This window comes from Lycorma delicatula, chromosome 4, assembly GCF_047948215.1.
Source record: "Lycorma delicatula isolate Av1 chromosome 4, ASM4794821v1, whole genome shotgun sequence".
NCBI classification, from domain to species: Eukaryota; Metazoa; Arthropoda; class Insecta; order Hemiptera; family Fulgoridae; genus Lycorma; species Lycorma delicatula.
This window is the reverse complement of record NC_134458.1, coordinates 90,147,191-90,169,046: the sequence shown is the minus strand read 5'-3', so window position 1 is coordinate 90,169,046 and position 21,856 is coordinate 90,147,191. Positions and strand designations below refer to the sequence as shown.

At 30.0% G+C, this 21,856-nt stretch overlaps 1 protein-coding gene across 2 annotated transcripts in view; it reads left to right on the top strand.

Moving 5' to 3' along the window:
• The window catches only part of LOC142323637 (uncharacterized), a 150,574-nt gene that overhangs the window by 99,858 nt on the left and 28,860 nt on the right, over positions 1-21,856 (top strand). The window contains exons 14-18 of one of the 2 annotated variants that reach the window (XM_075363575.1): positions 5,166-5,244; positions 11,145-11,207; positions 15,141-15,277; positions 17,697-17,859; positions 19,609-19,831. In XM_075363575.1, the coding sequence (XP_075219690.1) occupies positions 5,166-5,244; positions 11,145-11,207; positions 15,141-15,277; positions 17,697-17,859; positions 19,609-19,831 (665 nt within the window). The remainder of the gene's footprint in view (positions 1-5,165; positions 5,245-11,144; positions 11,208-15,140; positions 15,278-17,696; positions 17,860-19,608; positions 19,832-21,856) is intronic. The other variant, XM_075363576.1, reaches the window with a different exon arrangement.

The following is a 21,856-nucleotide window of genomic DNA, read 5'->3' as shown; positions in this document are numbered from 1 at the left end:
CAAGTCACGAATTAGGTCCCTCAGTTCTGCTTGTGTGATGAGGTAAGTTTCAGTATTTGATTCTTTTGGAATGTAATTAAAATTGAAGTTGATGTTTCATTGGTTGAGCCTTCTGGGGAATTAGAAATTTCTTTCCAAGAAGTTGGAGCAATCAGAATTGGTAAATCAACACTTATAGCTGAATGAAAATTTGGTTATGCAATACTGCTTTTGTTGTTTGAATTAAAACCAGTAACATTTGTTAAGAAAAAATAGCAGTCATCATAATTGTTAGTAGGCTCTCGCCAAATCATAGGTACGCTAAAAGGCAAATGCTCTTTTTCTCCTTTTAACCAGTGGGTTAGTTTAATGTAGCAGTTGATGCATGCTACATGTAGAGCCCAGGATTTATGAGGTCTGTAAATAAAGTAATGAGACTAGTTTTTTTTGGCAGCCAAAGTGGCAACACTGTAAAGTTACTAGTAAACATATGTTTATATGAACAGCTGATTTATATTAGGTATTAATATTTCTAGTCTATTTCTGCTACATCAGACGTAAATAAACTTTTTGTAAAACAATTTTTTGTTGTGCGTTATAAAAATGAGTGATTCTAATTATGAGCAACATAGTGCAATCAAATTTTGTGTTAAATTCGGTGAGAATGTTATTGAAACTTTTTCAAAATTGAAAAGGGCATATGGAGATGATGCTCTGTCATAAGCCCAAGTTTTTAGGTGGTTTAAAGCATTTTCAGATGACCGGGAATCATTTGCGGATGATCCATGCTCTGGAAGATTGTTAACATCAAAAAGTGATGACAATGTTGAGCGAATCATAGACTTGATATGGTACGACCAGCGATTAACTGTCAGAATGATTGCAGAACAATTGAATTTGAACCATACCACAGTCCATCAAATTTTGACGTTTGATTTGAACATGAAAAAAGTTTGTGCAAAATTGGTCCCAAAAAACCTCACTGTTCAACAGAAAAACAACAGGGTGGAAGTGTGCTGCAACTTTCTAGGGCAGATTGAAAATCATCCTGTTTTTTTTTTTTTAAATGTTATTACTGATTCTTGGATGTTGATGATCTGTTGATGATTGATGAATGTTGATGATTCTTGGATATTTAAGTACAAACCAGAAACAAAATGCCTGAGCAAGGAGTGGTACACTTTAAACTCACCATGTTCCAAAAAAGCAAAAATGAGCAAATCAAAACCATTCTAATTTGTTTCTTCGATAGTAATGGCATTGTCCATAAGGAGTTTTTGCCTACAGTACAGACTGTAGATCAATGTGTTTCCAAGAAATCCTTGAAAGACTGCGAATAAGAGTTGTCTGCATGAAACCAGCAATTAAAGACAACTGGATGCTGCCTCACAGTGCACCTTGTCACACTGCACTCTCAATTAATGAGTTTTTGGCAAAGAAAAACATATCTGCAGTTCCTCAACCACCTTATTCATGTGACTTGAGTCCCTGCGACTTTTTCCTGTTCCCGACTATAAAAAAACACCTCAAAGGGCACCATTTTGGAACAGTAGAAAACATTTAAAAAATGTAACCGACCATCTGAATGATATAACGGTTTCTGAGTTCCAACACTACTATGAAGAGTGGGAAAACTGTTTGAAGCATTGCGTAGCTTCCCAAGGGAACTATTTTAAATGTGGTAGAGTCCATGTATAATTGGAGTGTAAATAAAAGTTTTTTCTGAACCAGTCTCATTAGTTTATATTTACAGACCTCATATCTTGGTCTCCCAAGAGACAGTCAGAATAATGTCTGTAAGCAGTTTTCAGCATATTTGATACTGGTTTTCGTTGACTTTTCGTGGTGAATTCTCCCAAACGCAAGAAAAAATATTTGGAGAATTTTTACTTGCCCGATTTTTATTCATTGTAAAATTCGAAATGCTTTAATCAATGAAAGTAAACTGAAATATTACAGAAATACTTAATTATAAAAATAATAAAGTTTTAATTTATAAACATTTAATTATTTAAATACTTTATAAAGCTGTTTCATCCTGGAGTGCAATAAAACACAGCGTGAAACACACACAACTTAACAATAAAATAATACCAAAAAAGTTGTCCTGTCATAAAAATCTTTCACTAAGTATAAATTTAGATGCCAGAAGGCATCACTTTTGAAACAGTCTTTATAATGTGTATAAGATAAAACCACTACTACAACTAAAGAACACAGCAAGTCATACCAAAAGCTGAACTCATACTGAAGAAAATTTCATCACATTGAATTACTCATTTCACATCACTTGACTCACTGACATGTCTATAAATGTCTGGCTTGGCATGAAATGACATCAACTGTTATGTATCAAATACAGGTCTACAGCATACATCACATTATAAATCAGATGTCAATAAGCAAACATGCAGACATACTAACTTATTTGTATTGTTTGTTCCATGAATGATGGAACAAATAAATTTAAGGGGTTGTAACTTAAGAAAATTGCATGATGGTTTGTTTCGGAATACATGGTCAGATTCAGCATATAAAATACTACATAGAACACGTACTCCTTTCTCAGTTCCAAATTTTATGTTGACCAGTGTTCCCAGCCTTATATTTTTTATGAATTAATTAATGTAGAGATCTTGTACAATTTCTTTGGGCTGCTAACCAAGGAAAAGATTCTCTCTCTCTCTCTCTCTCATGTATGTGCCTTTGTGTACATGTTCATGTGCATGCATGTCAAGCAATATATGACCCTCCCAAATCCAGCTGAATTCTGTGAAATAGGACAGACTGACTTGATTGAGTGCTATGGAAGTAGCAGTCATGTCATAGCTCTAGTCGGTGATTACTGGAATGAGTTAAGCAGTTTTCAAAGGAAGTATATCAACATTAATAAATACAGTTACAAAAATTACAGCACACAACTCCCAAAAAATAAAAAAATAAAAAAATAAATTGAACTAAAATAATGACAATAAATCAACCTAAAAAAAAAGAAAAGAAGGTATGGGAATAAAGAACTAAAAATCATTATGCACTGTTTAGTTAAATAAAATAATGGGTGACCAATCAATTTTCAGACAGTTTTAATTTGTTTAAATTTATTTTTCATGTTGTAGAAATAGCAGGCATTTAAGGTTTTCTGATTCTCATCAAGTCTTACATCAATAAGAAACTTTTGTCCTACAATGAAAATTTTTAAATACAGTCGAGAAGCTCTGAATAGTACTATATTGATGAGCTACCCTGATCGCATTTAAAAATTTTTATTGAAAATTTAGGCCTGGCCCTTGGCAAAGATGTAAGTGATCAGATCTACAACCGCTCTATCTAGGGTAGTCCCTTATAGTTTATGCACCATCATAGCCCTACGCAATATTAGTGGTGAATATGTGCCATTCCATTTTGCACTGTCCCCCAAAAGCATTAAATTCAACGATACTGGTCGATCCTCAGTGATACCAACAGCATTACCTCTAATTGTACCGTCATCAAACTCTTCAAAGACCATTCATAGGGAGCTTGCTGGGCTCAAGCTGGTCTCAGCATAGTGCAGGCCACTCTGTTTTTTTTTGAGTATATCAGTTAATTTTTGTTCTGGTTTGGTTAGATTGTGATTTTGTATTGTACTAGCAAATACACAGTTTGAATTTAAAAAATCAGAAGATTGGCTGTGAAGATATAACAATATATTTGAATAATTGTGATCTGTTAGATTGAGAGTGTACTTGATGAATGCAAAAGTTAGCCATCAACCTAGTTACAAATACCCCATTTGAATTTTGAAAATCGGACAGTTGTTTGCAGTGATATAAGAGCACTCCATTGCACCTCCCAAAACAGTGCCCCAGGAGCACCCTGTTTGTTACCAGTTGAATATGATGATTGGTCTAGCCTCGCACAAGGTGCTTGCATAACCTCACCACTCTAGTCTCACATGCGGTTTCCATGGGAAGCTGATTATTATTAAACAGAATATTTTTAATTTATTTAATATTATTTTTGTAATATTAATCGTTCGGTTGATTTGAATCATACAGTTCAAACCCAGCTAAAATAGTTATAGTGGCTCACAGTTCATTAATTCAGTTCATTAAATTTTGTGCTTCAACCAGCAAATCTCCATTACTACATATATTTTTGTATATATATATACACACACACACACACACACACACATATATATATATATATATATATACATTTACATATTTACGTAGCCTATGACACTCCTGGAAATGTAAGGATTCCAACATGGGGTCATACATCTGAATTGGTTTGGGTGTTGAGCTGCTACAGTGGAACATACATACATACACCCTAAAAACATAACCCTAAAACATTACACTCCTTTTCGGGCAGTTGTGTTAAAAAAGATATGTATGTATACATTTATATTTTTCATTAGTTTTTTAACTGTAGATTACGGCTCTCTTGGGTATGAAGCCCCAATTAAACTGTGAATTAACACTTAAGTAATCTTTATGCTAAGTTTAATTAGTATGTATGCTTAGAACCCTGTAAATTATTTTTGAAAATTTAAGGAAAAGATAGGTTTGTATGAAGAAATGGTTTATTTCTTTTATATTAGTTTACTGTAAGTAGCCAAAACAACAATGACTGCGTGCCGTTGCCTCTACAAGGTTTTAACACTCTTTGTCTGTCTGTCGTCGCCTATTATGACTGGCGACTAGTTACTGTAAATGTAAACTTTTATAGAGTGTTAATAGCGAATTTATCAGTTACAACTCTGACATGACTAATTTTTATTTTTGTTTATGCAGGGTAATTTGTAACATAGTGTAATACAGTATGCATTATGTATAGTACTGTACAGTGTATGTATTCTATTTTATATTATGGGAAAATTTAGTACTGTACTTTTTGTATAGCATTAAATGGGTATACATATTTTTTTGCATAAATTACAGTACTTTACACGATTCTCAAAAAACGTTTCCATTAACTCGTGAGATATTTTCTGTTTCAGCGTCAGCCAGGTTTATGTTATTTCAGGGAAAATTAACATCATATTTTTGGTAAAATTCACGGGACCCGGATATTTCTCATTGTAGACAGGATTCCATTAAAAACAGATTCCATTTACTCAGGTTTTACTGTATAATAAATTTACTTGAATGAAATGTTATTATTAATGCTAATGCATTTATGTATCTTATTTTTCATAGCACCTGCCTGTAGAAATACGTAATAGATCAGGAAATGGGCCTCATGAATCTGAAACTATTAACAGGCAGGGTCTTATAGGTAAGTGGTCATTTAATGCATTGTTCATTATACACATCCTAATTTCTTTTAGCTTTAATTTTTTAAGCACACTTTTTGCACATTAATATTCTTGGTGGTGTGTATTTTATAATTAATCCTTTTTATGATTTTGAAGTGGTAAATTGTTTCCCCTCACTGCATGTTAAAGTTTTTCTTATAGTCGACTCAAAAGTGGGTCAGTTATTGAAATCTAGTCCAGGTTTATTCGTAGAGTAAAATAAAGTAGTTTTGAGTGTCGATGTTTAATGAATTAAAGCGTTTGAAGTAAGGTTAAAATGCCACAGCTTGAAGCCACATTTAATTAGCTGGTTCTCATTAGGTAACTTAAGCTTAACAAGTTCAGTACAGTTTACCTGGATGTTATCGACACTTATTTGTGGTTAATGGTTAAAGTCATCAGTACTATTGAAAACAAAGTTAAAAAGTCACAGATTAAAAATTATGATATACTTATCACACATTAAAAGCTGAATAAAATGTACTTAAAATTAAGATAATGTGAATTAGAAATTGTGATATAAAATACATAAAAGTAAAACAGCAGTGTTTTAAAAACATAAAATATTTTTTAGGTTTTCATTAAATTAAATTTCATCTATTTTTCCTAACTTGGTGAGTTTATTGGAGACTCTTCTGTCTCTGCTATTTCAATAGGAAAATAAAAATTCTTTTAAAATTGGCTACTAAGTTAGACTTCTGCTTTCAGCCTGGTTAAAAATCTGGAAACTTAGTCCAGTGTATTATATCATACCATATAATATTTAAGTAACTGTTACCACCTTTGAAAGAGGAAAAATAAAAATATTATATGCTCAGTAATGATAGTTTTTATTAGAATTAATTTGTTCAGTCATGTTTTAGAAAATTATAAGAAAATAACTTTAAAAAAAGAACTGATTAGAAGAACTAGAGTGCCATTTCTGTACCTTCTGTTTGAAATTAAGTTACTTTTATTTATAAAAATTGTCATTTGTGTCTTGTTGCAGTTCATTACCTCAAATTCTTTTTTTCTTATTGTTTAAATATTTTCCTCTAGATTCTGCTTGATCAGTTATGAACAGGTGTGTGATTTCACATGAGAAAATGACTGTCCATACATTTATTGTTTGCTTTCTTTTTGAGCCACCATTTACTCATTATTTTAAAAAACCATTGTTAAATGTTTGCTAAGTTTTATTTTAGTATCTGTTAATTTATTAGAAATAGATATGGGATTAGATGAAATTTTTGTAATATTCTATATTGTGGTAAAATAATTTCATCTGTGACACCACAGTCTACAGGACGAAGTAGTTTTGTATGCTAACTTTGCATAATTTTTATAAGAATGTTAGTAATATTTGTTTTGCGGTTATGTGGGATTTTAATGTAATGTAAACTTATTTATAGCATGAAAATTGTTAAAATAAATATTAACTTATGTGTTTTGGTATAATATTGCATTCTGTCTTACTAATTTATGACTGGTATTGTGTTATTAATGTTTTTGCTGTTGTAGTTAGATTTTCCATCTGTATAAAATAGAGTGTTTGGCTGTTGAATTTTTTTTTAATATGGTGAAGTAAGTGTTGAATTATTATTTGTATGGTTATTTTGTTGAAAAGTTCTTTAATTTTCAATTTTTATTTTTATGCACTTTAATTGTTTTATTACAGTTGGCAGTGTAGTAACCTTTTTCTTATTCCTTTTATTGTGTTCCTAATTTTCATTTCCAAGTTCTCTGTTATTTAGAATATACAATTCAGTTTTTTTTTTCAAGTACTGGGTACAATTGTATTGGGGCAGCATTGCTTGTAATTCACAGAGTGTATGTAATATGACAATCCCCGGTGAAGCAGACTCAGAAATGACATTAACATTTTTTTATTTATTTTGATTTTCATCCGCACTTGGAAGCAAATCCCAAGTTGGATTTTATTTTTACCAAGATGTCTAATCTCTTGATAATCTTTACAGAAACTTGATGTGATAAAGTTGTTATTTTAATGTCAGTTGTTGAATTGTAATGTGATCAGCTGTCCTTGGAAATATCCGCTTTTTAAGAAATTTATGATCATTTTCTTTCTGTTAAATTAATAAAACTTTTCTCAAATGGAAACCACTGGGATATCACCTCTGTTTTGTTAGGTTTCCATTTTAACCACATTAGTAGCAGTGATATCAGCTAGAATTGGCTACTACTCTTAGGGACAATGAGTAGTTCTTAAAAAAAAATTCAGAAAATTCAGTTTTCTTTTTACGTATAAATTTAGTGCATAAAAAAGATAAGATTCATCAATTTTTATATGACCTAAATTATTTAACAATAACAATCCTTAATTTTTTTTTTTGGTGGGATTTCTTTATTTTCATAAAACAAAATAGAAATTTGATGCAGTTTACATCTAATTAAAAAATTCCATAAGACACTAAAACTGATTTCATTATTTATAAATTGTTCATTTTTTTATTTCAATTAGGAAAATTGCATGGAAAAAAGTCAGGGTTGTTATGAGTTGCCCATATAACATTAGCCTAATTTTTCTAGTTATTATCAACCAAATCATTTTCACTCACAGTATTGTTACACTTCACTAAAAAAAAAGACATTAAATTATATACAAAATAAGCAAAGTATAGTTTGGAAGCATGATAAAATTAACTTTGAAAGAAAGTAAATAAACAACAGACTCCTGAAAACTTGGCCATAACTACAAAATACTGATTTTGTATTTTAGAGACGTTTATAAGGGATTATTTTTTTAACAGATAAATTGTTTAAGTCCTTGAAAAGGGAAAGAATTATGTGTAATATTATTCAGAACATGTTGCATGCTGCTCCATGTTACTGTCATTTTTCTTATGACTGATTTAATTTTAATGATAAGATGGCTGTGTGCCACTTGGTGTCCTAAGTCACAGGAACAATCTCTGACACCAGTTGGCATTTGCAGTCACAGCAGTCGACCTTTTACATATATATATATATATATTTTTTTTTTCTTTAATTTATCTACCTAAATAAATTATTGATATTAAAAATATATATTATTGGCATTTTTGGGTTAATCCAAAAACAAATTAATTAAAAAAGTAAATTGTAATTTAAAAATAAAATTGCTCTTCTGAAAAAATGTTTAAGGACCATTAAGAAAGAAAAAATTAAAAGCTAAAATAAAATAATTAACAATTTAATTGCATAGTAAATGTCAGTTCACATTAAACTTTGATGCCTAGCTCTTAAACTTTACTTTTAAAACAAGAAGTTATCATCTTTGTTGGTAAAGTAACAGAAGCTATCAAAGGTATGTTAGTAGATTCAATTATAAATACAGGGTCCATAAAGTTCAGCCTTCTTAAATGTACTGGGATTGTATAGAAAATGAACTTTATATTGGAGCAGGAGCTATAGAGCTTTGTAGCACTGACATTATTTTGAATAACATCAATTTAGATGAATCACTGGAAGAGGCAACTGAAATCATTTATGATAAGGTATGTGATCATGAAACCCTCCACTTGCTTTGTGTTGATTGGTTATTGCTCTGAATTAATGTTAATAATAAACTAGTATGGCTGCCGAAAACCAGTCCCAGTATAACTTAGATCAATACAAAATCCAAAACTAATCCAAGACTGGAAATATGTGAACTGTCACAGTTTACTTAAGTTGAGAATGCTTTCCATAAGAATATATATATATATATATATATATATTGTCTGTAAAATGACGGTAAACCGTGTGAACTTTCAGCTGGTGTCCGATCCTAAACAAATGTAAACTCGTAGCCTAATCAACATTCAGATTGCATATATAAAAGCAGCGTAGTGTGAGCAAATGGTGATGAAGCGATCGTGTACCAAGAAAATTTGGGAGGTGTTGAGATGGCTAAAGATACAGTTCACCTCAACAGACTCACGTTAGCCTGATGATTCTAGATTAGAGCAAAACGCTGATGTATGATTTCTTTTATGATATGCTTAATTGGAAGTACGGTTCAAAATGAATTGTACATGGATACTGACAGTTTTATATTGGAAATTGAAAGTCATGACTTACAAAGACATGAGAGGTCCTGATATTTTCTACAACTTTAATACGTCTTATTATAGAAAGGACCCCCCAACTATTCACCCATAAACAAAAACGTCCTCGGTAAATTCAAAGATGAGGTAAACGGTATAATCATACTGGAGTACATCGGCTTGAGACCTAAGCTTTACACCTTCCGCACGGCTAATGATAAGGTAACGAAAAAAGTCAAAGGCGTTTAAAAGTACTTAGTCAAAAATGAAATTGTCTGAATGAACAAAGCCTGTATTAACGATTCGGATGTTGAAATAAATCCATGAGGATGTTTCAATCAGAGAAAACCATTTGACCATTGCTAACCAATAAACGGACGCTTAAATTATGATGATAAATGAACTGCCGTTGATAAGGTAAATACTTTGGCTTGGGGGTCACCAAAATATGTCTCCGAAGTTGGTGAGACTATTTTAATTAATGTAATTGAATTGGACCAATTTTGTAATAATCACTGCATGTATTTCACTTGCTTGTAAAAATAATTGCCTGTTATATTTAAATGCTGTTTAATATTTATAGTAGGAAGCAATTTAAGTTGCAGTAGTGTTTGTATACAGCAAAAATATTTCATATTGAAAAAGCCGAACGTAACTCGTAATACTGTATTTGTATAACAATTACTTGCCGTACATTATAGTACCACTGTAACTAGGATGGACTGGTGTTCTTTGGTGGCTGGGTTTCAATTAACCTCACATCTCAGGAATGGTCGAACGGAGACTGTACAAGACTACATATCATTTACACTACTCATACATATCATCCCCTGAAGTATTATTTAATGGTAATTACCGGAGGCTAAACAGGAAAAAGAAAGAAAGGGTTGAAGAGAAGGGGGTTTAAGAGGGGGGGGGGGGTATAGAGGGTGGTAAAAAATGTAATTTTATAGTAAATCAGTTTTTTTTGTTTAGATTGCTTATTAAAATTAAATTGAGCATTAATGAATTTGTAATGCAATGTTTTTTTTCAAACCTGTTTAATTAGAAATTTATATTTATTTAGTTTTCTCCTAAACTATTTTAATTAATTTTTTTTTTTTACGTAATTATTCTTGTTTCCATTTTGTCAAAAATACAAAACCTTTAGTAATATTCTAATAAAATAAAATTAATAGAAGTCAAAACATATTGTTTGTATACCTGTATAAATAAACAGTTTAAAATGTTACATTTAGTGAATTTTTAAAAAATTCATTAATTTATTTAAATCATGATCAATAAAGTATTTCAGTAATTGCTAAAAATTAAGTGGAGTGTAAATAATTATTAGAAAATAATTATCTCCTGTTGGCATAGTACACTTTCCTTCATTAAAATTACTCTAACTAAATAAGACTATTTTCTTTTATTTTTATTTTATAAATGGAGAACTTATATTAGGATGCTAATTTTAACAAGTGTTATTTTGTTTGTAGTGATGCATTACTTATCTATTTTTAACAAGGCATGTTAGTAATGAATTGAAATGAAATGATACCAATGAAGAATCACAACACCATAGAATTAATTCCACGATTGTCATTCAATATTTTGTTTGATGAACCTACTGCTGTAAGCAGTTGTTTTAATTAATTTTCTAATTCTGTTGATTATTTTTGTAGGTATTGGTACCACAGTATCAATGATGAGGAATTTCTTTTTTTTTTTGACAGGAAATAGTTGTTACTTTACTGTAGTTGTTATTTGGTACCATTTCAGTATTGAACGTTTGTTTTATTTATTTATCTAATTCTTTGGTGTTTGTGTTTGTATGATTTTTGTAATGTTGCACTTAACATATTTTGCTTTGTTTTCATCTTTTTTTTATTTAGATATGATTTATTTTATGACACTTGAAGCTAAGGCCGACAAATGCACCATTATATTGTTAAAAGGTTGAGTTATAGTATTTTTTATTTGCATGTGCATGTTCTTATATTATTTTTAGTGGGTATTTGTAAGTTGTAATAGTAAATATTTTGGAATTATTAAGGCTTTCTTTTAGTAACTTTTAATGCTTCCAACTCAAATTATGTTATTAACATATGTATAATTTTATTTAGTATACCTATTTTTTGTGCAGTAAACTGACTTGACTTCAGTTTTAAGTGATTTGATGAAATTTATGTATGCAGTGAAGTAGTGAACAGTTTTTCACTACCCATCCTTAACTGTATCCTCGATCCCTTCTCTCCTATAACTGGTTCTCTAAGTCTGACCTACTTGATTCTCCATGCTGAGAATGCAAGGGAACCTGAAGGCACTGGTAGCGGGTTCCTGTGGATCGATTCAGGGACTCTGTTTCCTGCCTGATGGCTGCACACAACAATCCTTATTGCTGAAGTGCCTATTAGATAAAGCCCAGGCTATCTCCCCCCCAATAGCAAATATAATGAGAAGTGGAATAAATGCTGAAATGTAGTACTGTATTGTCTACATTAATATGCTTAATTTTAGTTTAACAGATTTTTTTTTACAAATGCCTGTTTACTGTACTAGTATAGTGAATCAGTGATTTTTTTTTTTGTTAGTAGTTATTGATACTTATTCTTAAATAACTAGTTAAATATTTTGTCGATGTAGTAATATGACTACTGGAGTACTTGCAAACTTGAAGACTGTCTTGTACCAGCAGTATTTTTCAACCTTAATTATTATAATATCGCATTATAATCTTGTACCGCTCTTTCTTAGTAGTGGTTTTTAATTTTTTTCAGTTTTAACAGATATCGCATTACAGAGTATAGTTTAATACTGTGTTCTACTGAATGATGAAAACTGGTTTGAAACCGCTTATCTCATTAATTCAGATTCAGGAAAATTTGATACTGGACTGTTTTAAAGCTTTGATTGAATATAATTATGTAAAATACATCCATTTTTAAAAGTTGTGTGGGCACTTCATAATTATTAAATAAAAAAACTTGTAAGCATAGGAGACATGTAATGAGCCCTTACCGCTTATAGTCTTCTATTAGTTACTAGTACTCACATTTATATTAAGAAATATTAAGCATTTATAGTGTTTTATCTGCATATTGATACATTTTTCAAATTTTTCCAACAAGTTAGTAAAGAGTGGGTTTGGATTGTTCATATCTGAATTAATAAGAAAATATTCAATAAGCTATAATTAATACTACTAATACTTAGCATCGCATATGAGCCATTTCCATTCAGTTTTACTCTGAATGTATTTATGAAACAATAAGGGAAAAAATGTATTCTTTGAAACAGAAATAACATTTTTAAACCGCTGAATGTCCTGGATTTGTTTGACCAGTTGGATGACAGTTTCTTGTCGTCTCAAAATTAAGCAAGAATATCTCTTCCGAAAGTCAATTCTTTTTGTTTGAAATTACACACGTCTTACAGGCCATAAGACATTCTATATAAAAAATTAAATACAGATATTTTTTCCTGATTAATGAAAGTAAAGTGCTTAATTTAATGACACTTTAATAAAGAACAAGTTTTAAATTGAGCCGCATTTGAAATTTTTCTGGGTTTTATGAAGTACTGTTATGTATAATTTAGTTAAACATTGGTTATTTTAAATGAGTTACCTAAAATTCTCATCTTGGTAACTGAAATTAAATTCTAAAAAAATAATCACTAAATTGTTGATAAAATGTACTGTTCTATCAGTTGTATTTGCACTTCAATTTGCATCTAATTGGAAAAAAGTTTGAAATAAGGATTAATAGTAACTTGAGTCACAGTTTGAAATCTAGCAGTTCAAATTAAAGGTCAGTAGATCCTTTTTGTAAATTATTTATTACTTCAAATTTAATACACAGATTGAAAACTTAGTTCCTATTTATTACTGGTAAAACAGTAATTTTATTTAATAATTTTTAAATTAATGAAAGTTTGCATGAATGTGTACATTAATAAGTGATTAGCTTTTTTTCTCCAAAAACAATTCGGTGAGTCATAAGAAGTATGTTACCATTCAAGGAATTGGAAGTTACTCATGTGACTTTATATTGCTTGAATTAATACATGTTAAATGTTCAATTACTCATCTGTTGGGGTTTCCACAACACAGTGTCTTCTCATGTTTATACTTCATTATTTTACTTAACTAGTGTCATACACTGACATTCAGTTTCCAGTTTGTAAATAAACTAAACTTAGCGTAATTTGTTTAAATGATACGTAATTGTATAGTAATTTTTTCACATCGTTTACGTTTAAAATGATTTTATTTTCTGTCTTTCAATTCTGCTACTTCTTTTAATTCTTGTTTCTATTTTTAAAGTAACTACAATTTTTATGCAACTACATTTAAGTCCAATTTATGAAAACAATTGATAAATTTGTAAATAAAAATCATGTTTGTAGTGAAAAAAAGCTGAGTGTTAATTTATTTATCAGCACTTGTAAGAATGACTTCTGGAATGTTTTTCATTAAAAAAAAGACATTTTTCACAAATAATATAAAACTTAGACATTGTTATATTAAACGCATTGACCGGTTTGCTTTTTTAAATTTATCCTCTTATTATTTGTGGTTAATAATTAGGTGTTGATAAGGAAAATTAATTAATATTATATTACATATTTATTTATTGAAGATGTATGCTGAGTGATGTTCTGTTTGCCAAAATGTTGTTTCATCATTAACTGTTTATCCTCAGTTAAACAATTTAGCTCTATTTTCATTCTTTCATGCTTGTTCAGTTGTGGCCAGTTTTTTCTTTTTTTACTGATTATATTATTTTTCCTTAGCTATCAAATGTTTTCTTATAACACCAGGGAACAAAAAAGAATTTTTTTTGTCTCAGGAAGAAAAATATGTGATTCTGATATTATTTTTTCTCCTGAATTCAAATATGATATCGGGTTTTCCCCATCATGCAAGGTTTCCAAGAGACAGGCATTTATATAGGTTTTCCTCATCACGCTAGGTTTCCAAGAGACAGGAATTTATAATTTCAAACATTTAATACTTTCTGCATTCTTAACTACACAATATTCAAACATTTGACTCACCTAAAAAGTAAGAAATGACAAGTTTTTGCTATATTTCACCTGTGGAACATCCCTCTTGATGGTCCAACAATAATCGGCCAACATATTAGGATTCCACTTGCCATGATACCGCTTTTCCATAGCTGAGATGAATTCCTTTATCACATTGTTAATTAATGGAAAATTAAATTTTTGTGAAAGGAAATTAAATTCTAGTGTGCTTATTAAGATTTTATTACAATTACTACTAAAAAAATCGCTGAGAAAATGTTTTATAAATTAGTTTTTATAAGTGTTTTGGCCTTTTTAATTTAATTAAAAAAGCCTTTTACTGCTGCTAGAACTGTTAATCATAATATTCTTTTTTTAAATGATTGCACTGTAACCAGAAATATGTAAAGCTTCAGAGTTTTAGATTTAAAAACCACTTACCTTATAAATAAAAATAGAAACATACAAGGAAAATGTTAAAAGAAAAAGCACTATTGCTTCAAACAAAATATGATCAAATAAGGCGAATGGTTTAGAAACACTTTGCCAATTATATTTTTCCTGAAGCTTGTGCATTTATAAAAGGTTTGTTTTATTTATTATTATTATATTCTTTTAATTAATGGATAATTACAGTCCATCTTAATTTTTTATGCTTTATTCTTTTTATGATTAATTTATGTAAAACTCTTTAGCAGTTAATATTTTTGTGTATGTTTGCTTGTTTTCCCATAGTGGTCTGTTAAACAAATTTACTGTCACAGTGCAGTGAATGCTTTGTTGAACAATATCAGATTTGATTTTTTAATTACATTGTTTTATGATATTTTATTGATTTCTTCTTTTATTACTTTTCATAGAACTGTTAGCTGAATCTCGAGAAAAAACAGAGGAAGCTGAGAGAATACTTGCCATTACTCAAATGGAATTAGTGTATGCCAAGGAAAGTTACGGACAGACAACTGAAAACTGGCTTTTACAAGAAGAAAAACTTAGGGTAATTAATCTCATAAGTTGATATTAAAACACTTATTACTAAAAAATCTTGAGAAGTTACTCCTTGAAAGTATCTTAATCGATTACAAATTTGAAATCAATTAAAGTAGAATCTTTTTCCTGCATTATATAATTGGGACCAGTCTTTGAAATACTATGAAAACAAAAATATAAAATGGGTTTGATGTAGTCAATTTAGACTGGTCAATTGATTTATTGTCTTTTTGATATCTTTGTTCACTGCTTCTTAGAACTTGCCAACTGATTATCTCTCAGTTGTTTTTCCTTCGATGAGGAAGGTAAGCTGTTGTTCTGTAATTTAGGGGAAAAAAAATCTTAAAATTATAAAATAATGTAACTTAATAACACTGTATAAAATATAAATTCTCATTGTACTCTGATAAATCATAAAGTTTTGTATGTGTATATATATATATATATATATATAGGTTGTACTATGGACTTAATACCCAAATAATATTTACATTGCATTTCAAATATTAGGTTGTCTAAAAAGTATTAGCCTTAGGAGGGCAAAATTGAGAATATATTTAGTTATTGGAAAATAACATTATGAGACCACATATGCACCATTTTTTTTTTTTTAATGTTCTGTCATTTTTATGACAACACTGTAATCCCATCAGTATAGAACTTCTGTGGTTTCTGATCAAAAGATTATGACATGTGGTTTTCATGGGCCTCTTTTGAAACTAACTTAACACTCTTCAGGAAGTTCTGCGTAGACCGAAACAAAAGGTAGTTTGATGTTGCCAGGTCTGGGCTATAAGGTGGATGCATTGAAACCTCTCAGTCAAGTTCTCTCAATCTCTTGATGGGTTGTTAAAGATGTATGCAATCTGGCATTGTAAGTGTGGTATACAACACCCTTTATGATAATCAGTTTTGGCCGTTTCATTTAGGTACAATTGTGCTAATAGTCCACAGTACAGGTCTGAGTGTATCATTCTGCCTGGTACCAGCAGCAGCTCATGATGCATGATATCCTTCCAATCCCACCAAACACACAGCATCACTGGGCATCAGTGCGAGCTTTGCCACAGACTGTGGAGCTTCTCCTCGCTTTAGCCATGATATTTCTTATACATTGTTGTCGTAGGTTATCCGTTTTTCATAACTCGTAATTTTCATCGCTGCTTCAGAAGTGGCTCAATTTCATTATGTTTCATTAGAAATTCGATCAAATAAATTTTTGTGAATCAGGTCATGTGGCACCCAGCAAGCTTATTTTTGTAGCCAGCTTTTTTCAACTTTTTGTATTGCAGTCTTCCCGCAGCTTTTGGAAGAAATACTAACACTATCTCGTGCACAAAAATCTTGCTACTTTTTAGACTACTACTAATGATATAAAATCATTATCTGTCACTTTTAAATTGTATGGTAGTAGAAACAATCCACTTGTATTGTATTAATATTTTACAGTTATTATATCCTTTTAAATGGAAAAGGAGTTTTGCAATTATTATGACTAGTAATTTGAGTAAATTTTATGATTAATTAGTCTCACTTAATTACAGTATGTATCATGAAAGAAAACGCTTGTTTTAGAAGAATTATTTTTTAGAAACCACTTGAACACAAAAAAATAAAGTTTTATATTTTATTATAGCTTATTTTTTCTGTGTTTTATTATGAGTTGCAATTATATAAGTTGTAATTAAGCAAAATGAAATCGTACTGTTTTGCTTTGAAGCGTCTTAATAAAATGCAAAGCTTGTCATCATTGTTATGCTTTCATATATTCCTGTCTTAAGTTATAATATCATCTCTTGAGTTTAGCTCAAAACGCCAGAACAAGATTTTGTGTTTACCAAAGATGGGCTGTCAGGTTATTGTGTAGTAGCCATAAATATCAATTGTGTAGACTGATATTTTGAAAATTAAATATATTAATTTATCTTTGTGCATATATTTATGATTGTTCAAACTTTGCTAAAATGAATAATCACTTATTCTTAAAAACAAAAACAATATCCATCTCTACCAAACCAGACTACAGAACTGTTATCGTGTAACTCAGGATTATGAGAAAGTGTCTTATTATGTTTCCATTGACATTGAATTTCTTTAAATAATTAATATGAACTTTAATCACATGTATTTTTTGTTTTATAATTACTTATATCCATTTCTGATTTGATTTATATAATGTATTATTATGTACTGATCAGTATAAAAAATTTATTTATTTATCTATCTTATCATTTAAAGAATGAGTAGTTTCCATTCCCATCACTGTGATATACATACCATGTTCAGATAACTTTTTAAGAAATCTAATATTTATTTATTTTTTTAGTCTTTTCTCAACTAATTTGTTTATGTATTATGTCTTCAATCAGTTTTAAATAATTAGATTGTTTAATTAAAAATTTTATTTTGAAATTTTTTTATTACAGGAAGCAATGAAATTACAAGAGGAACACGAAGCATCATTACAGTTATTAAAAGATCAGATGAGTTGTATTCAGTCAAAAGAGGTACAGAAAAAACAAATGGAAAAGTTGGATGTCGATCAAGAGACAACAAATAAGGATTTTGAAGAAATTGAGTCCCTTAAACGTAAGAAGAGAGTTCTTTTATTTACAGTAATAGAATTTTATGTTTTTTTTTTTTAATTTTGTAGTGTAATGTTTATTTAAATTTTTACATTATATAAATGTTTAATAACATTGCACGCTGCAAACATTTGCATAATTTTTCTTAAGGTACTGCTTAAGTATAGGTTGTAAGTCTAATAATTGTTCAGCAGTCAATCTTATCTTGCAGTAGGCCATCCATTTCTAGGGCAGTGGCATTAATTGAATCCTAACATCTGCGGTGCTCTAATGGAATGGACATTCAGATCAAGTTATCAATGTATTAGAAAGTCAAAGAACAGTGATTGGAGAAAATACTGATAACTTCTAACTAAAATTTGTTATTCATTTTGATACGACTGTACAATTTGATTTAATTATTTATTAACTGAAAATTTGTTTTATTATTAGTATTGCCTTCTTTAAATAAATTAAAATATTGTTGTGATTTTTTTAAAAATTATAAAATACAAAACAAAAATTTCTTGACTTTTTAATAGGGGCTCTGAAAATGTTAAATCACTTTTTTCTTAGCATACATAAAAATTTACATACAAAAAAACTAACAGCAGGGCTTATCTTTTATAACAGGTTAGTTCGTTTTTATTTCATTTTTAATTAAGAGGACAATTCAGAAACTGACTTCTGATTAGTTATAAGTGTATCAGTTCCAATAGTAAATTGGAGCATATGTCCACTCTGGCCACCTAATTGAGGACCAAATTGTCTGTCATCCATTCCTTTTAGTATTGATATAGGAGTGGTTGATGAAATCTGTAAATGCTCTTTAAACAGACAATCTCAGATGTATAACTAATTTGTTTTTGTTCGCAATCAAACTGATATAGCACTTTTTGAGATCAGTTGACAATTATATTGTGTTTGTGCAAGATTAAAGCCAGAAATCCAGAAAGAGATACACTGATGTACACTATATAGGATGAAGGGTGATGTTTATATACTGGGTCAAATTTTGAACAGATTGTATTTGTTGAATGTCATTTCATGATTTCTGGTGTTTCAAACATTTTGAAGTTATTTGATATGATATTTAGTCTGGATTATATAAATTCTAGGTAAGATGTTATTTTAAGGTATTAACTTACTGTTTTTGCTTTCTGAAGACCAGGATGTTGGTTTCAAGGATATTGAATTTGTGAGAAGTAGCATGGTTACTGTCTTTTCTTTGTTATTTTTAGTTTAAATTTATTTTATAATATATTTATTTATTTATTTTTTTTTTTATTTATTTTAATTCATTTTATAAATTTATCAGTTTTTAGAAAGACTGTTAATAGATAGACTCAAAAGAAAGATTGATTGTGGGATATAAAAAAATAAGTTTTCATGTATAGCATTGTTCCAGCCTTTATAAAGTCACTTTTTCTTGAAGGCATGCTGGCCATAAATAATACATTAAGAATATTGAAATCACCAAGACTGAAGATGTAAATAATGTTTACTTGGCAAATATTTTTATAAGAATTTTTAGAAATATTATATCATCAGAGAACTATTCTTATAAATTAATACATGAAAAAGAAAAATCTTTGTTATATAATGAATGCTAATAGTAGATACTCTTTTAATTAGCTACTAAAACAACAGTAATTAAATCAAAATAAATATTTTTTTTTTTAATATGCATCCACGTGTGCCCAGATATGTGCACTTACGTAGTCATAATTTTATGCAAACTGTTCAATATCTTTCTTTTGGTTTGTTTTTACAGAGCAGTTATTAGATGCTCAACAGATGGGCAAACAAAGCCGAAATGAAATTGAGCTGATGAGAGATAAGCTATCTGTTTTAGAACTTCTTCAGCAAAAACGAGAAGAAGGAAGTGATGAAATCAGTATGAAGCTAAATTCAACTCAGCAGGAGCTTAACAATAAGAAAAAAGAAGGATTAATGCTTGAGAATTGTATTAATTGCCTTGAGAAACAAGTATCAATGTAAGATTTAACTTCTTTTTTTTTTCAATTCCTATTTTTTAACTGATTAAAATTAAAATTTGTTTCTCTTTGACTGTTTACTATAAAATTAAGATGTTATGTAACTTTTATAATTTGTACTTTCCCATCTGTCATATTGTTGTGATTAAATCTCCCCAGATTTTTATATCCTTAAATGTTGTGAGGCCCATGAATAAAATGTAAAAAATGTTACTACATTTAATTGGTTAAGTGAATAAAAGTTAGTAACTAATGTGTAGTTGTTACTAACCAGTTTTAGTATTTGCAAAAGAATCTGTTGAATAAACGATTACTAAAACTGCATAGTAACAACTAAAAACACGTAACATTTCTTGATGCAAATTTTTCTTCCTTCATTTTCATTTTTTTGTTCATTATATTCACCATTTTCATCACCTTCTTCTACTACCGCATTATTTTCAAAATCAATCTATCAATCATTTTGCTGCATTATGTAATACAGTACAACAAACAATGACTTTTGGTACCATCTCAACAGATACTTGACCGCAATTCGCCAATACTGGAAAGCATCACTTGATTTGCTCAAAGCTATAATGGCTCTTTCTTTGGCATGTAGTTGATTAAATTTTGCCGTTCTGCGTTGCGAGGAAGTTTGAATGGTGTTATTAACCAAGGTGAAATCCCGTACCTGGAGTCCTCCAGTAAACATGCTGGACCGTTTTAATGCGAGATTACAGATCTAACTGGGCTTTGCCACCATATTCTGGCATTGTGGACCCTCCCAGGCCATTCAATGCTTACACTGGTAAATACTTCATCCCCATTACAAGTAGCTTGTACATTAAGGCTGGCATACCTTTACGATTAATATATTCATCCCCATATTGCTGTGGTTTCTTTATATTATATGGGTCCAATGCGATGTATTACTGTTGGCATAGTAAAACATCTCTTCCATTGTAACTTCACTTCATTTATTTTTCGCTCTGTCTGTGGGAATTGTATCCAGTTATTTGTTTATTAATAATCTTGTCCATAACAAAGTTAGTCGTTTTACACACCTTAGAACAATGGACAATGAAGTCCTTTGTAATCCCAATCTGAAAACCTGGGTCACCAAGAGATCTTAAAAAATCTATTTCTTGGGTGATTGAGCACGTTCCTTGAGATTCAGGTAAAAATTTTTCTGCTAGAAAATCTACACTTTCATTTTCTAACCTTGACAGCTCCTTACACCTACTAATGTTAATGGCTTTTCTTGGGATGTAAGTTTTCCTCTCACAAACTGGCACAAACATCACCATGGCTATTACTAATTTAAAATTACTCTGCTCTTCATCAGACTTGAAAAAAGGGTGGTTATTACTATGCTCATGTGATAGTTACTTGCCTTCACTCAACAAAAACTATTAGAAGTAACTAAGCCTCGGGAAAAATTTAGTAAGTTCTAGGCTTAGTTAGTAGTTGCATCTTTTATTCACTTAAAACTAAGTAGTTACTTAAAAACGGCTTAGTAATAGTAACTACTAACTTTTACTTACTTTACTAAATATTATATGATATACATATGTGCTGGTTACCCGTTGCAGCTTTGCCTGAGCTATATGGTTACTTGCATTTCCTGTAGCAGTTAGTCTTTTTATTTTATGGTTTTTAGTTAAGTTACTGGAGACAGGTTGCGTGCAGTCAGTCACACATACAGTAGTGTTGGCAGTGACTGTGTCAGTTAAGTCACAGCACCATGCACCTTTGCACCCCTTAAAAAATTCGGAATTAAAAAACCCTGAGAATGGTTTTTAAATATTTATCTGAAGAGTTTAATTTATTTGCAAGCCCCTATCTACTGAATATGTTGTTAACTATAGTCGGGACTGGGAAAATTTACAATCATTGTTAAAAATCTTTTTTTACCTTTCTTATATCACCTTTCAAAGTTAAATTTCAAAAATCTAGAAATTGATTTATTGACATTAAAATTACAGTAACGAAAAATCAGGTTGATTTCTTCATTTGTTACCAAGAAATTTAAAAAACAATAGG